General features: G+C 36.9%; 2 protein-coding genes across 7 annotated transcripts; both read left to right on the top strand.

Moving 5' to 3' along the window:
* The first annotated feature begins 1,734 nt into the window (after positions 1–1,734).
* On the top strand, positions 1,735–17,832 carry LOC116251058 (5-formyltetrahydrofolate cyclo-ligase, mitochondrial-like). Of its 5 annotated transcripts, XR_004171575.2 has the most exons (9): positions 1,735–1,927; positions 4,811–5,047; positions 8,639–8,776; positions 15,551–15,715; positions 16,399–16,440; positions 16,526–16,571; positions 16,738–16,808; positions 16,887–17,165; positions 17,374–17,832. XR_004171575.2 is itself a non-coding variant. In XM_031625120.2 (8 exons), exons 1-8 carry the CDS (start codon positions 1,906–1,908, stop codon positions 17,015–17,017), a joined length of 852 nt encoding a protein of 283 aa, XP_031480980.1. In that variant the 5' UTR covers positions 1,735–1,905; the 3' UTR covers positions 17,018–17,330. The 5 variants fall into 5 exon arrangements, 4 of the variants coding, with proteins under 4 accessions (XP_031480980.1, XP_031480985.1, XP_031480984.1 ...); XM_031625120.2 differs by lacking the exon at positions 17,374–17,832 and having other exon boundaries at positions 16,887–17,330; XM_031625125.2 differs by lacking the exon at positions 17,374–17,832 and having other exon boundaries at positions 1,735–1,844; positions 16,887–17,330.
* LOC126409934 (uncharacterized) lies at positions 11,609–15,544 on the top strand. 2 transcript variants are annotated; one of them, XR_007572885.1, is made up of 3 exons: positions 11,609–13,803; positions 13,912–14,116; positions 14,197–15,544. XR_007572885.1 is itself a non-coding variant. In XM_050076954.1 (3 exons), the coding sequence occupies exons 1-3, from the start codon at positions 13,530–13,532 to the stop codon at positions 14,483–14,485; spliced, it is 768 nt and encodes a 255-aa protein (XP_049932911.1). In that variant the 5' UTR covers positions 11,610–13,529; the 3' UTR covers positions 14,486–15,544. The 2 variants fall into 2 exon arrangements, 1 of the variants encoding a protein (XP_049932911.1); XM_050076954.1 differs by having other exon boundaries at positions 11,610–13,803.

Here is a 17,832-nt window from a genome sequence, read left to right on the forward strand (position 1 = left end):
AAAAAAGAAGGAAATTTGGGGAGTCTATACATCTATGATTGAAGACTTAAGCCCAGTGACTTGGTTGAAGGTACAATTATGGTTAGCTTGCAATGAGCGCATATATTGCCATTTCATTCCTTGAAGTGACTTGTCAACTATGTCATATAAATATTGGTAGATTATTGCCAAGGATGCATTATCACATATGACTTACACATCACATTTTAACAATTTACCATTACATTGCAATGACTTGCACTTGTCATATAACAAGAACACTATATGAAACATTTTGATTTTGTAAATAAGACTCACCTTCATTGGAAAAAGAAGTGAAAAACGAAAAATAAAGGAGACATTTGACAATAGGAACACTCAAACAATATTCCACAAACATGCCTCAAAGATGTGGAATATTAATGTGTTAGTGTTCTTGTCACCAAACACGCCCGGAGGTATGCTAGAAGCAGTCTAGTGCATTGAATATGAGGTGCTTGACTCTTTCAATCAAAACTCCTACACAAGTCACAGAGATTCTCTCCCAAAGAGGGATGGAGTGAATGTAAGAGGTGAAATTTATATATCACACTGTTGCCTATTTATGTCAAAACATGCAGTACTTTTGATATGCTTCAACTTGAAAAACTTAAATTCAAACTTTTTTAATATGCTTGAACGACTTGGAAGCCTTATATCCGCTCCCAAATCAAGTGGACATGTCACAAATGAACTTCTTAATGGTCGTTCTGTCATGCAGGCCAGCCTTTAAAAAGTGATCACGAATCAAGGAGTAGCAGTGGCGATTGGGAAGCACAATTCTTTTGAAAAAATGGTGAAATTAAGTGTATATTTGAAGGGCACTGATGAAGGCCAATGACTTAAGGGGATCGAATACCATCATGCGCTTAATTTCACAACAGAGGAGGACAATTGAAATACGCAAGAGAGAGAACCCCAATCACCCAATTTCAAAAATTATGCTTATCCAAAACTCATGATTCTGGTGGGAAGCCCATAAGTAGATTGAAAATGCCCTTGATTCCTTGTGGCTACGAGAGGAGGAGAAACACGTAAGTTCAAAAAACTGTGTCCATCCAAAAACTCAAACTCATGGTTTTGGCCGAAAGCCCACAAGTTGACTGAATATGTTCGTCGTCACATATGAGTTAACAAAATTTACTAAACACCACCTAACAAATGACCGCCTAATAAATCTTAGAAGGTATTTGAGTGACACTTCAAAATCAGTTTTTGGAGGGAAAACCTATGTTTGCCTCCAAAACCAAGTTTTTGAAGTGTCTGGGTGCCATTAAAACTGGGTTCCAAGAACACCCAGTTTTAACGAAACCTAGTTTTGTGAAAGGGGGAGAAAAACCTGGTTCCCTTTATGTTTTATTTAAAAACCAAGCTTTGGATATGTCACCCCAACAAAAAAAACAAGGTTTCTATAACTCATTAAATAAACTTGGTTTCATAAAACTTAGTTTTTGCAAAACTGGGTAAGAGAAGGATGATATCCAAAGGCTTCCTTGGATTTTGACAAACAAGCACTCAACTTTTCATTCATATAGTAGAGTTGTTTTTCTCAATAACATTTTGGGAAAATTCGGTAAGTTTTAGAAAAATTCAAAAGAAAAAAAATCAAAAAAGAGAACATGAAACCGAAGATCTGATAACTAAAAATAAAAAAAACCAGAATAAAATAAAGATTTTTTTTTTAAAAGAACAGGTTAAAAACACGTTTTTCCCTTGTAGGTCATCTGTTTTCTGCACTTCTCAGATCTTAATCCCTACTTGGGTTTGGTTCTATTTTGTTGCAGAGATCGAAATCCCAAAGAAAAGCGATGGCGACCTCGATCTAGGTTTTCTTCTCCACCCTCCTTTGCATCGTCTTCTTATCCTCCAAGTTGCCTTTGTACGAAGATGAAGTTGGGGTCATGGACTGGTGAGTGGTTTTGGCTCATACCTCACCTAGTCGAAAATTTTCTTCGATTGTTCTGCTTGGAGGATTTTTGTATTTACGGCAGTCTAGTGGGATTGGTCATAGGATTAGTATTGTCTAATTCCTAGTGAAATTCCCATTTATTATCAATTGATAATGCCTAATTCCGAGTGAAATTCGCATTTCTTATCAATTGATGAGTTGGTCTTTTACTCTGTTGGGTACCTGTTCTGTTCGAGCCATATTGCCAGAGGAGAGTTTGAAGCAATGAGGATGCTATAATGTATTAGGATTTCTATAATCCATCAAACAGGCTTCTTCTTCACCACCAATGTGATAGTTAGGAAGCGATACGTGGTTTCCTGTTTAGCGTCTGACCGCCAACATAGTTGTGGTTTTGAAATAAGCTAAGAGGAACGATATTTCTTTAGCTGTTCAAGGCACTTTTACAGTTGGTTTTGAGTTCACTAATTACCATGTATTCAAGATGTGGTATTCTGTGTGATGCTGCATTAGTTTTTGACCGGATGTTGAAGAGGGATTTAGTTGCATGGAATGCTATATGCCTGTATGGTTGACCTTCTTGATCGATCTGGTCACCTCAATGAGGCTGTGAAATTTATAAGGGAAATTCCTGATGATCTTTTAACCACTGAATGGGAAACCCTGCTCAGTGCATGTAGAATTTATGGGAATCTGAATCTGGGAGAAATTGCTTCCAGAAAAGTCATGAATTTGCAGCCTATAGATGGAGTACATGTACTGGTTTCAAATATGTATGCAGCAAGAGGAATGTGATGAGATGCTGCAAGCATTAGAACCCTAATGAGGAAACAGGGAGCAAAGAAGCAGCCAGGTTGCAGTTGGATTGAGATAAATGCAAAAGCAAATGTGTTTTTTTATGATGACAGATCTGTAGCACAGATTGAACGCATACATGAACTGCTTGGATCATTGGCAGCTGTAATGGGAGATGTTGGTTGTTTAGTTCAAACAATGGCTTGACATTTTGTCAAATGTATGTGGCCATGTCTCCAAATCTGATGCATGTCAGCCCTCACCTTTTGAGGTTACATGCTGCTCGCTGAGGATGCTGAAAGCATCTGCAGTTGTAGCTAATGTTTGAATTTTGTTGTTGGACATATTGTGATTATTGACCACAAAGTGGTGGCATTCATTGGGCTTCTTGCATCTATTTCAAAGTTGTTAGACTGGGAACAAAACCACTGAGCAATATAGAATTGAAATATGGAAATGTACATGCTGAAAATTTCAGAAGCAGGAAACACGAAGTACGACATGCTGGTAGTCAATTGGAGATTGAACCACAGATGACGTAGAAAGTGGGCTGGAATTGGTAGGCAAACTAAAATGGAAAAATCAAGGAAGAAGCTAAACGGATTCAATGAGGCAAATGAACACCAAGAACCAGATGCATCCCATTAAACCTGGAAATATATTTCTTTTTCATCAAACTAAGAAATAAATTTCCAAAAATTTATTTTTCAATCATCACACACACATCAAAATGGGAATCATGAATATTTTTCTCATTCCATTTTTCCAAGAAATATATTTGTGGAGATATATTTTCAATTCCAGATTTCCAGCCATCAAACGGGTAGGTGAATTTTTCCAATTTTTTTTGTATGATTTAGATTTATGTGGTGTTAGGAATTGTGGCATTTTCATTTCCGTTTTTCTAAAAAATGCATCCGACTATCACAGCAGTTTCATTCCGGTCATTCCGGAATGAAAACCCGACCCTCGGCCTCGGCCAGTTGTCACCCCCTTCTATCTCGCGGCCTTCCTCTCTCTCTCTTCTCTGTACTCTCTCCTCCCACTGCCATCTACGGCTGCTTTTCCATCCTTCCCCCGACACGAAGGTCTCTGTTTTTCCTGTTGATCACTTCATCGTGTTTTTAGCCGTTTGATTTCACACATATAAAAGAGTAACTTGGGTCTTATATTCGGGCTGATGATCGTGGCCTGGCGTCGCAGAATCCCTCATCCCCGGATTCTAACTTTTTTGTGATTCAGTCTTCTATGACGTAATACAGTAGCATCTTGTGTGCTTTTACATATCAATTTTGCCCTTTTCTGTCTCCCTTTCTCTCACACGCACACAACGATACAGAATATTTATGCCCCAGAAGATTGTAGAATAAGCCTGTCCTCCTTAAATAAATGTTGTCCTTCTCATGAGTGGAATATTATCTGCATGCAGGTTCGTTTGCTATAGCAACGAGGGCTTAAAACATTTTGAAATTATAAGTTGCAGGCTTAGAACATTGTTTCAGACGATTTCTATCTTCATGGCCTTACTTAGGAATTAGTGATGTCATTAAGACACTGGGTGGAGCCATAAGCAAGCATATCATCTAAGTTGGTCTCAGTGGATTTTTTTTTTTTTTTAAATCGGTGTTCTCTTAGACAACATCATCAACAGAGTTGGGAGTTCTGTAGCGGCTGGTTTATTTGTTCAGATAATTAGTTTGTCTTTCTGTTGGTAATTGCGTAAGTGAATTTTGCCTTAGAAGTTCCCCTCAATTAATTTGTCTTTGTAAGTGATTTTCACAGTAGAAGTTCAGATCAATCGATTTTTTTGTAATCTTTCCAAGTTGTCCTTGGATATTTTTTCTCATTGAAAATTCACAGTTGTTTCTCTGTAATAATTTATTATGATATTTTCTAAGTTGTCCTGACATGGGTGCATGTAGTTGGAGCTATGATTTTTTATTTTTCTTTCTTTGTTGTATTTGGTTATTTTGTAGGTTTTCAGCACTAAATTCTACATTGGCTTAGTCACCTTGGCCAGCATGTATCTCACGGGTGGCATACAAGTACTAATATCAAGTTTATGAACTAATGAGATGTCGGTGGCAGGATTATCATTGCTAGCTGCTTCCCGTTTATCTTTCCCTACTTGTTACCGCGGTTGCATTCTCTCCTTGAAAATGAACAAGGCAATGATTTCCATCAAAACACAACCAACAGAATCAGGATACCAACAAGAAAAGGTGAACATCAATGCAGATGATCTTTTCCAACAGAAACGCAGTATTCGGTCCAAATTGAGAAGGCAGTTGAGGGCTATGAACCCTTCATTAAGACATGAAGAAGGTTAGGCTTTAGTATTATTTTCTTGTTTTCATGGTTGATTCAATTTGGACAAATTTTGTTATAATCTATATGCAAATTGATGTTTTAATTGAAGTATAATGTCGTCATTCATATTAAGCTTGTGGATTAGTTTTTTCTCCCATCTGTATGAGAACTATCATATGATTCCTGCCATCATTTTATATCTAAGTATCTTGTTCTTGCATTCTCCTTCCTTTTCATGTTCTTTCTACCATTTTCTAAGCACATGCATATACAAACTGGAAAATATATTTTTATCTCTGAAAGGATGGAAAGTAAATAGTGAAATAAATTTTGATTTTCAACTGGTTGGAAAAATATCGGAAATGTTAGATGGTGATTCCATTGTGTTTATTTATTTATGATGTTTCTTTTCCCTTTGCATGGTCATGTCCTGGATGATCACAAATACATCTGATTAATCTTATTGTTAGAAAATGTTGATGGATGTCATGGACATTCTGATAATTTTTTGTTAGCTTAGCAGTTGAGTGCTTTTACAAAAGATAATAATGGAGGAAATCATTTCTGACAATTTTTTGTTAGCTTAGCAGTTTACTTTACTACCTTTGCAAGGTTGATCAGATAATAATGCAGGAATTGTGACCAGCATGACACATACATGAGCAACTCAACGTCCATTAGTGTGATGAGATTCAGTTTTACTTATCAAAACTAGGATATCTTCTTCTTTGGGCTAATTTATGTCTGTTTGGTATTTAATACCACAAAATCCTTTCTGTAATTTTCATAAAACTATTCCACATCCAAGAATCAATGCACATTTTGGAAATCGAAAATGGAGGATACTTGGCTAAGGATTAATGGTATGTGGTTAGCTGATTGTCCTCATTTGTTCACTATTTTTCAAGGACATGATGCAAATGCTTTTTTCCTCTTTGGATACTCCTGTGATATGCACTTTTATGATACTTATTAATTGTTTCAGCCTGTGTTTACTTTATGCTTCATCATTCACAAACATGATTCATGTGAAGTTGAGTCGTTAAGGAAAGCAAGATTAAAAAAATCTGGGTGCTCGTTTAGTTAACAAAGTACCTATTGTTATTGTTTAGTAGCATGCCCAAGTTGTTGTGTATCTTTCCTGGTAAAGGTTAACTATTTCTAAAAAAAAAATTGCATGGTTATTAGTGTTGTCAGGAATTGGTGAAGATTGCTCCTAGAAAATGTAATGTAGTGCAGAAAACGAGCAATAAGTAAGATGGAGTGAAAAGTAAAATTCCTTTCTTGGGCAAATTAGAAATGAGAAAGGAGAATGATGTGTTAAATCATAGATCAAAGTGAAAGAATGTTACAAAAGAATACGGAGGTAGAAGGGTGACAATTTTCACGTTTAACAGGCATTGGGCCCTGCTTCCTATGATGTCAAAAATATAGAAAGTGCTTTATCTCTAAGAAATATAAAAAAGACTGAGCTTATGGTTCTTAATCATTTTCAAGAAGGAATGAGGGAAATAAATACTGGAAAGCAATGCTGCTTCTTGATGGAAACATCGATGTCGGACACATTGAGGCATGGTGAAGCATTTGGGTACTTATGAAGCAAGAGATCGGCTTCAACACGTTGGAGAATAGCTGCATAAGCTTCATGACCAAATGAATTAAATGCATGTAACGTAAACAAAAAATAAAAATAAAAATAAAAAAATCAACGGATAACTGAAGTACACATATCTAAGCCAATATAATATGAAAAAGCATGAAAATTACCCCCAAATACTAAGAACACCAATTTCACTTGACCTGTAGTCCATCATTCCCTTATTATAAATTGGAGAAAATTGGTAAGGCCTTGCTCATGAATTGTCCAAATAACTGAAAACACAATTAGAGCTTGTTGTTACATGTTATGAGGTTATCTGAAATCCATAAAACTAGGAAATTGAACAATACAAATGTACACAACAAGCAACAACCTAGTCCCAGAAGAACCTTCCACAAACATGATAACACACCATTTTCAGCACATTATACCTTTCTGGAAGATAAATCAAGTTGATCAAGAAAAAGATTAAAGGCAGTAACAAATGTACAATGTATCAATATACGCATGTGCACTATGACATACATGTTTGTATTTTCTATAAAGCTTGTGATATCATGTTAGAAAGAACTCTTATAAATATGTATGTGATGAAACCTGTTCTCTTGGTAAACTCCAATCCTAGATATAACGAAATTGACCTTGATCAGTGCCATACATTTGCAAAAAAGCACCTTTTTTTATTATTCTATATTAGAATATTATGTAAAATTTAATTATCTATATTTCTCATTTACAAATTTTTGAGATTTTTTTAAAGAATGTAAAAATTGCAAAAGAATTCCTAGCAGGATCAGATGCTTACCTAGTTTTTTGAGGCTCTCTCTGTCTTCCTCCTTCTTGTCTCCTTTGTCTTTTTGTCACTTGAGCTTTCTCTTTTACTGTCATTGAGTGGAGAATATCAAAGGTAGTGACCACTGGCAGCAGTAGTAGGATGCCATTTTCACCCCCTGTTTCTGTTTTTTCTTCTTTTTCATTTCTTTTGTTTTTATTTTCTCTGGACTGTTTCAGTTTCACAACTTGCGAAACAGTTAAAGAAGAGAACGAGGGTTCCTGTCTCACTTTCTTGTTCTTTTGTTTGGGTGGTACCCGTTGGACTTGAAACAAAAAAGTCTAAAGGTGCATACTTTCCTTTTGAGCCAGCTGTGAAAAGAAATGTGCATCTTACTGCATGAATATGCTTTCTCAATCTGTGTGCTTCACCTTAGCATGTCGGGGCTTTGGAGGTGGATCTTGATTCAAAAGGGCTCACCTCCTGCACTGAGGTGTACACATCTAAAGAAACTGCATGGAAGATAATATCTCTGTTACCCAAGTATTTGAATTTTTATATCTGAAACCACTATATGGCACTTGGGCTGCTGCAGCTGCATCGATGCAATGTGGGTGTAGCAAACATAGATGCTGTAGATACTCTATTATTGTGACTCAATTACATGTAATTCTTTTATATATGTGCGTGTAAACTTCTTTTACATAAACATCTATCATTTATGTAACTTATATTCTCATAATTTTGTTCTTTTGGGCATATCTTTTGAGTTTTAAATCTTTTGATGTTTCCCAGATATTTTTCTGACAATGTCATAGTGAAAGAGAAAAACTCTCAGAGAAGGCCTTCCTGAGAATGAAATTGGTGTATTACAACTATTACAACTTTTACCACTATGCCCTTTTCTCTCTTCATTAAACATTAGAAAGAGAATATCACGTGAAAAGGGAGATAAGCACAATAGCCAGGGCTGTAGGATCTGGTTTCCCTTGTATGTGCGTGTTTGTGCTCGTCCATCTAAGTATACTCTTGTCACATCTGCAACTGAACCCTGCACCTATGTAACACATCACTCTTTTTGGTGTAATTGTTGTGCTTAAATATGATCACACTTTCTGTGTACCTTGACTCTTTACTTTAATTGATATTCTAAATGAGATCTCATGGTCTTTTCTAATAGTTTATTAGACATTAGTTGTGCTTTCTGTAATTAAACTCAATCATATCATTGCAGATTGTGCTATCCAGAAGATAGTATTGGACTCCCCATGGTTTAAATCTTCTACTAGTTTGTGCGCATATATAAGCTGTGCAAGTTTATTTGAAGTTGACACATCACAAATTATATCCGAAGTTCTCTCATCTTATGCTGGTAAGCATTGATACATCCTCATAAGGATTCCCACGTGGTTGCTATCTTAGTAGGGTTTGATTTTTGTAATTCAGTTCCCTTTAATCTCATAACACTGTCTGATAAATATTATCTGACTTCCATTAAATTTAATATGACAACTGATGTATATGCCATAGTTATCCACTTTTCTGGAGTAACATCACAGATGTGATCTACATGATTGGTCTTATAGGAGTCAACTCATTTTATGAACATATGTTTCTGTAAATATTTGAAAAGCAGTAGCCAAGGAATTTCATAAATATTTTAACCTTAATGTATACATATATTGTACATGAAATTTGTAGATTGAGCAAATACAAAAACTATCTGAACTAAAAGCAGTAGCCAAGAAATTTCATAAATATAACCTTAATGTATACATATATTGTACATGAAATTTGTAGATTGACTAAAAGCAAAAACTATCTGAACTGATTATGTGCCCGAGTTCGACATGTTAAAGAAGGCAACTTTAATTTTTAGTTGGAACTAGTCTTTTCTAATAAATAAGTGGAGCTTGAGTCAAGTTGAGATTTAGCTTGACTACTTGTGCACCCTAATTCACATATCACTTTATATATATATATATATATATATATATATATATATATATACATACATTGTAACACCCCTGAAGTTTAGTCCCGTATCGAAGATTGTGAGGGATCTTCAAGGACTTATAAAGGGAGGCTTTAATGAGATGATTGTCCTGGTTCCTAGCCTTTTTAATGTTGGAACCGAAACTGCTAGGGGGTGGGTTGGGATCCGTCGAACCAGGGGCCCGAGCCCGAGAGTGGGTCGGGTTGTTATAGTGGTATCAGAGCCGGTTCAACACTCGGACCTGGGGTCCCATACGCGCGGACACGTGTGCCTTAAGGGGGTGGATTGTAACACCCCCGAAGTTTAGTCCCATATCGAAGATTGTGAGGGATCTTCAAGGACTTATAAAGGGAGGCTTTAATGAGATGATTGTCCTGATTCCTAGTCTTTTTGAAGTTGGAGCCGAAACTGCTAGGGAGCGGGTTGGGATCCGCCGAACCAGGGGCTCGAGCCCAGGAGTGGGTCGGGTTGTTATATACATACATCATATATATATATATATGCACCTCTAAATTGAGAGCACATGTAAATTGAGAATAAATATCATTATCTTTGTAGAAGTATAATAATTGGAGAGATTTAAACTCCAAAACATTGTCAATGCAAACACATTTAATTATAAAACAAAGTTGAGTTTTTATTTCAAGAATGAATGTTTTGAGAATGCAAATGACTTCTTACTTTTCTTTTAACAAGAAAACCAAAGGCACTCTAAAATAATTATCAACAAGAACAAGGTAATATCTAAACTGAGACCATTGTCACAAAAAAACACATTTTGTTTGGAAAAACGCAACAAGAAAACGACAAGAACAAGGTAATACTTATTACCTAATTGTCATTAGATTAATCTTTCACTACATCTCATTAAGGTGGAGAGAGAAAGAGATATTTATTTTTTAACATTATCTTTATATAAATATGTAGATAAATATAATTAATCGTAGAAAAAAAAAGAAAAACTATTTACATGTCTGCCATGTAATGAAACATAAGGGCAATTTTGAATTTGTATAAACAAATATCAAAATGATATTGCAGACTATGTCACCAGTGCGTAGGGGGTGCGGGTGCAGATGTGGGTGTCGGTGCGATACATCTCAAAAAATTGAGGTGTGGCGGTGCGGTGAGGGTATTTATGTAAAAAAAACTAACTTCACTCTCTTTCTCTCTCAGTTGTAACCGGAACCGATGGTATCTCAAGTTTGATCATACTAATATGTCTATATTGAATTGCAGTTGGTTGAGTTTAACCCATTTATGTTATTTGACAATCTTTTATAAGTCATACTTTACAAACGGATATTGGTGTTGCCTGTATGAAAAAAAGCGGTCTAGGTCACAAATTTAATCAATTTAAAAGGAAGAATAAATAGCGCCGTAATGTTTTATTGATTAAACAGTAAAGAAACAGACCATATGGCTGCAAGGATATGCATATTTTGGGAAGTTGAACTTTTACTTGAGGCCCATGTTTGAGATGTGTTCAAAAAATAGTCGTTTTCTGGAAATTTCAGGGAGTGAAGCCTACTTGTTTAATTAAGATCATAAGGTTCGTCCATGAGTGAAAGAAGAATTATTATAAAAATATGCAGAAAAGGGGAAAAAGGGAAAAATGACCTTCCCCCACGCTCAGTCTAGGACGATGATGCCCTAGCTGCTCCACTTTCTCCACTCCAGGATAGAGACCCTCCTCTCTCTCTCTCTCTCTCTCTCTCTCTCTCTCTCTCTATCTATCTATCTTTCTGTTGCGCCAGCAGTCACTGCCGCCATTGAAGCGGAGACCACTGGAGATGAAGAATCTGTACAGCAAGACAAAGGGTAAGGTGCACCCTTCCCCTTCACTGACTACTCACTCTTCTTCTGCTGCTTCGTCAGAGGCTGTGTCAGTCCTGAAGGTGCTGCCGGCAGCCATCCTCTACGACGCCCTTTCGGATTCTCCCCGCCTCCCCCTCGACGATGCCCTCTCGGATTCTCCCCGCCTCCTAACTCTCGAGTTCGCCGCCCCTATGGCCACCCGCAGGGGAGTATCAATAGCAATGTTATATGTATCGTACGATACGGACGCGTATCGTACGGACGCGTATCGTACGATACGTATCGTTCGTATCAACATAAATGATACGATACGAGTTACACGCACGATACGCGTGCGTATCGCATGCGTATCACCCGTATCGCACGATACGCGTGCGTATCGCATGCGTATCACCCGTATCGCACGATACAAGGTTAAAATGAAAAGGGGCACGACAGCCCCTTTTTTGCGTCTTCTTTTTAAAACCTACGCTCCTCTCTCTTTCTTCTATTGTTTCTAAACACTGCAAGAGACGTGGGAGGGAGAGATTTTCTCCATTTGCATGAAGATTTGCCGGTGAAGTCGCTTTATTTCTTGTTGTGGGGAGTCTCGGGACGGTGGGAAGCTTGGAGAAAGGGTTTTTTGGTTTCTAACACCAAGAAGGTAAGAAATAACTCATTTTTGCCGTTGAATCATTCATTTCTCTTATTTCCTGCATTTATTTGTATGTTTTTACTTGTTTTGTGAAGATATAATGTCGGATCCTGCATGGCAGTGGTGTACAAGGGTGAATCCTAAAGATAGGTTAAGAGTTAAGTGCAATTATTGTAAGCAAATCATATCAGGAGGGATCTCTCGCTTTAAAAACCATATAGCTGGTACACACAGCGATGTGGCTGCTTGCAATGGCTCCCAAGAGAACCCATTGCCAGCATATGTAAAGCACCAGTGTATGGAGCTTCTTAATGCAGTGAAAGCAAATAGGATTGAAAAAGAAATGCAAGATGCAGAGGAAGGATATGGGGACCCACATGCACAGGAAGAAAGTGAAGGTGAAGACGTTGAGCTTGAAGAAGAACATGTTGGTGTCAGTTTGGGAACAGCTAAAGGGAAAAACATTATGCATACAGGTGGTTCTTCAACTGCAACCAAAAAAAGAAAAGGTGCAAGTGCAAGTACAGGTTTACGAGGACGTGGCAGGAGTGGGGGTCGTACTGGTGTTGGTAGAGTACCTACTATGAAGTCAAGTAATATGTCTGATTCGATCAAGAATTTTTTTCCCAATTATACTGCTGTTGGTGCTCAGCTTGAGATTCGTACAGCCATGTGTTCAAAAGATATTGTTGAAGCAGCAGATGAAACCATAGGAAGGTGGTTCTATGACGCATCCATTCCTTTCAATGCAGCAAACTCTTTTCATTTTCAAGCTATAGCAGATGCGATTAATACTGTAGGTCGAGGGTATAAAATGCCCTCTTTTTATAAATTGCGAGGTAAAATTCTCAACAATGTAGTTAGAGATGTCAAGGCATATTGTGATGAATTGAAATTGAGCTGGAAAGCTATAGGATGCAGTGTAATGGCAGATGGGTGGACAGACATCAAGAACAGAACATTGGTAAACTTCCTTGTATATTGCCCCCTTGGTACTATGTTCTTAAAATCTGTTGATTTGTTTGATACTCCTAAGACTGCTGATGTTTTGTTTGAGCTTTTTGATAAAGTTATACAAGAAGTTGGGCCTGAAAATGTCGTGCAATTTATCACTGATAATGCAGCAAATTATAAAGCTGCAGGTGAAATGTTAGCAGTACGATATAGGACATTTTATTGGAGTCCATGTGCTGCTCACTGTGTAAATCTTATGCTTTCAGGATCTTGGTGAAAGAGATGATATGAAGTTGACAGTTCAAAGATGCCAAGAAGTCACGAAGTTTATTTATAATCATGCTTATGTCTTGAATTTGATGAGGAAATTCACAAATGGGGCTGAATTGATTCGACCTGCACAAACACGGTTTGCTACAAATGTTTTGACTGTGCAGGGTATAATCAAGCAAAGGACTCCTCTCAGGCAGATGTTTTCAAGTGATGATTGGGCTGCATATCCACATGCCTATAAAAGAAAGGCTATGACAGTTGTGGATACCATCTTCGATGCTGACTTTTGGGAATCATGTGTGCACTTATTGAAGATTTGTGTACCTCTAGTGAAAGTCCTCAGATTAGTTGATAGTGAAGATAGGCCTTCTATTGGATATTTATACGAGTCTATGGACAGAGCCAAGGAGGCCATTAGAGATAATATGAAGGAAAAAAAAGAAGTTGTACATGCCTATATGGAAGATTATAGATGAAAGATGGTCTGGACAACTTCATCGTCCACTTCATGCAGCAGCCTACTACCTAAATCCTGCTATTAGATATCTTCCCACTTTTAAGAAGGACAGAGAGGTCGAGTATGGCATGTTGGATTGTATTGAAGTATTAGTAAGTGATTATAAAGAACACGACGCTATCCATATGTCGATCAACAAATATGATACCGCTTCTGGTAGCATGGGGAGAGACACAACAATTCGATGCAGGTCAACTATGCGTCCAGGTATTAGAAAAAGAGACTTTATGTTTTTTGGTTTATTTTATTTGTTGTTTAGCTTCTACCTTCTCATATATTTATTCTATCTCATTTTTACTTTCCATCTGTTATTAGATTTGTGGTGGGAAAGGTTTGTGCCTGATTGCCCAGAATTAAGGAAGCTTGCAATTAGAATCCTCAGCCAAACATGTAGTGCAACTGGATGTGAAAGAAATTGGAGTGTATTTCAGCACATCCACAGTAAGAAGAGGAATAGGTTGGAACATAAAAGGTTGAATGACCTTGTTTACGTTCGTTATAATATGAAGTTGAGACAAAGGTAAACATTTGTTATGCAAAATAACAAATTCTAATGTATATTTTAATTTCTAACATTTTGTTAATTTGTTCTCTTGTTAGGCAATTAGAAACAAGATCTACGAGGAAGCATCACACTCAATATGATCCTATCAACATTGACCATTTTGATATATTAGATTCTTGGGTTGAAGAAGAACAATCTGTAATACTTGATGACCTTGAGGACGATCTTGATTTTTTGAACCTTGAAGGAGTAGTAGAGATTATTGAAGGAGAGGCTGGAGAGCAATGGAATGTTGGTGACATTCCATTTCCAACAGAGGGGATAGAAGAAATTAATGAAGAAAATGAAGATGATCATGAAGATGATGATGGAAATGACGATTGACGAGGATTGTTGTTGTCAAAACTTGAATTGAATGAATCATGATTGATAACTATATGTTTTCACTTTAGAACTTACGAATTGTGATGTAATCGAATTCTGTTCAGCTGCTTATGTTATTTTGAATGTCTGATTTCTTATTTTGGAATGTGTTGTTCATAGTTCATAGTTCATAATTCATACTTCATAGTTCATACTTCATAATCATATACATGAATGATGAATGTTCCTTTAAATACATTTTTCTTGATTTTTTCTGATTTTTACTTGTTTTTTCAGATTTTTTTTTGGAATTTTTATGATTTTTATGATTTTTAATATTTTTTAAAAATTAAAAAATTAATTTTACAATACGTTTACGATACGGCGTATCGGTCGGCCCGACCGATACGCGATACGCTACGCCAGTGATAACATTGATCAATAGGGTGCGGGTTGGGTGCGAATCTGGGTCGCACCCGCATCGACGCGACGTGGGTGCGTCACCAGGGTTGCCGCACCCTGGTGACATAGATTGCAGATTTGTGGCGTGAACATGTCATTTACTAATTTGTTATAGAAGACAAAAGATTTGGTCTTTGTGGCCCTTACTAGTGCCGTTATAATATTTGGAACATATGTACTGTTACTCTGGATATATTGTGTTACTGTCGTTGTCATATATTTTTGTTATGTTATTATTATTGTATATTTGTTTGCTGTTATATATACTGTTGGAATATGTTACATACATATATTCTGTTTCTATTGTATAGTTACCAGTATACGTATTATCTATATGCATTTGATGCTTGAATATTTTAACATAGTTATTGTATATTGTACGACTCTTTTTTTTTTATGCTACTTGTTCTTACTTGCTTTTCTTGTCTAGTTCTTTTTGATGGCCCATTGCTTTGATCCTGCTTAGCACTTTTGGCTGCATATACACACAAAAACTCGTGAAAATGCACACAAGTTCACCTGGATATGTAGCAGTTGTGTATATTGCTTTAGTGTAATTGCAAGCATCGAGCTTCATATAGTATATGACCAGTATGCCCACTTGATATCTTACTCTATTTGCAGATCAAAATTCTCATATGCAGAAGAGCCTATATGTGCCACGTGTGGAGAACAAAAAAAGCTTTATGCGGATGCTGAAAATTACAAATAGAGAAGATCTAATTGAAAATTCCATGAATATTTTGGAACCATCAGCAATTGATAGTTCTGGCATTGAGCGACAGGATGGTAATTATGCCATTGTGTTCAAAAGTTCCAGAGACGAGCATATATACATATTTATGAAATTTTGTTCAAACAAAATGATCTTGATTACTGCCCTTAACTGATTTGGAGCATTGCTCAATTTTTAACATATTTTAGATAGCAGAAGTGCTTTATTAGCTCATTTAAGACTATGATTTATTCTTGCTTCAATTCTTTCCATATAGTTGTGGATCCTTCTTCAGGAACTTCTTTCACAAGTGATAAAATGTGCAGGACTTACTTAGTGTTGATAAACCCTTTTCAAAGTCTATATCCACATCAGAAAAATTAACAGACGTGTCTGCATTGTGTCAAACCATAAAATAAAGTTGGAGAAAATGAGGAATTAAAGACCTTAATCCACATTGGTCTGTCTTTCTGTGAGAGAGAGATAGAGAGAGTCAGGGAGAGAGAGGGGTACCATGTTTTTTTGGTGATTTTCCACCTTGTTGACTGAACTGCTAGTTTTTGTGGAACTTTGTGGCTTGATTATGGATGAATTGCTTGTGATGTGTTTTTGGTTGGAACAAGCTTGAGATATTTTAGTCTTGGTTTGGCTCTCATTTAAGCAGCATATTTCTGGGTTGGCTTGATGTTTCTCTTTTTCTGAAAATCGTTGACATATAATGATAATGTTTAAGGCTTTGCCGTTTGCTATTTTACAGTTATGCAGGCCCAACACCCGGTTGACCTTTTCATATTACCTGGTGAGCGGTTCTTGTGAATGTACATGGAGCAGAATCTCTAACTCGGATTCAAGATTCTGATATTATATGCTAATGTTGTTTGCAGGATATGCTTTTGATAGATCTGGAAGACGGCTGGGACGTGGAGGAGGGTAATGCTTATATGAAGACTTTAACGACTAAAACTTCTGCTTGAACTGTTTATTTCAATCAAGAGCTGATGAATCTTACTTTTGCCCTGTGGTCTCACCAGAGGATTTTGCATGATGTTTGTGATGTTATACTATTTCAACTAATGTTCGTAATCTGTCACTGCAGCTACTATGATTGTTTTCTTGCAAATTACATGGAGCTTGCTTCAAGGAAAGGCTGGCGGCAGCCTCTTCTTGGTACTTGACTACTCTAATGTATGCTGTAATAAGTTTTTCTAGGATTATTGCACAATTAACATTTTTCTTTTTTTGCAGTTGCACTGGCATACTCCATCCAGATAGTTGATGATCCTATTCCTGTAACTCCAACTGATATTCATGTGGATGCAATTGCATCTCCAGCCGGTGTCCTGCAGATCAGCTCTGCTGCTATGGAGAGAATGTGAGAGGTGGTAGTGGTGCTTGTTCATGTCGGATGGTTGTACTTGCCAAACAAAAGAATGACCTCTCTTGGAAATGAAAGCTCACCTGCGTTACTCGCAGAGTTGAATTTTATTCTCAAGTACACTCGGGTTGTTTGTACAAATGACCCAGGTATGAAAACTTGTTGGTTGCCCTCGCTTGGCCTTTGTAGCCTTGTTAACGTGTATCTTTTCTGTCATTGGTTCATATTAATTAGTGTTTGTATCTAAAACATTTGTGAATTTGGCTAATCACTATCCGTCCGTCGATGGGGCGGGCTTGATTTTGCTGATTTTCTATTCTGGCTTACGGAAGAACTCAAACGGCTTGAATTTTGCAGAAGGGCAAGGCAACTTCAGTTTTTTCTGAAGGGCGATTGCAGATTACCTGGCTAATACCAGCACGTTAAATGCGTTGCTAGCAAGAGAGGCCAGAATTGCATTGTGGGAAGCTTGGAGGGGTTGATTGACAATGGAAATCAAAATTTGGAAGGACAAACCTGTGGACTAGTTTTGCAAGCGTTTGTAATTGGGCTCTGCCTAGCCCCATCTTGCCAATCGAGAGAGTTGTGAAAAGAAAAAATAATGAAGGGTTTGCCCATCAAAACAACTATTCTTAATACATTTTGGTTGACATTAGAATAACGTTTCTCCTCGTTTTGTCAATATGTCTTGGATTTGAAGGATATATGATCCCGTACCATTCTAGAAAAAGTCAGACATAAAAAAAAAAAAATCCAATTAAGAAATCGATTTGGATTTATATTTAAGAAATGACATCTGATCGGATTTGGATTCTA

Source organism: Nymphaea colorata, chromosome 3 (genome assembly GCF_008831285.2).
Source record: "Nymphaea colorata isolate Beijing-Zhang1983 chromosome 3, ASM883128v2, whole genome shotgun sequence".
NCBI classification, from domain to species: domain Eukaryota; kingdom Viridiplantae; phylum Streptophyta; class Magnoliopsida; order Nymphaeales; family Nymphaeaceae; genus Nymphaea; species Nymphaea colorata.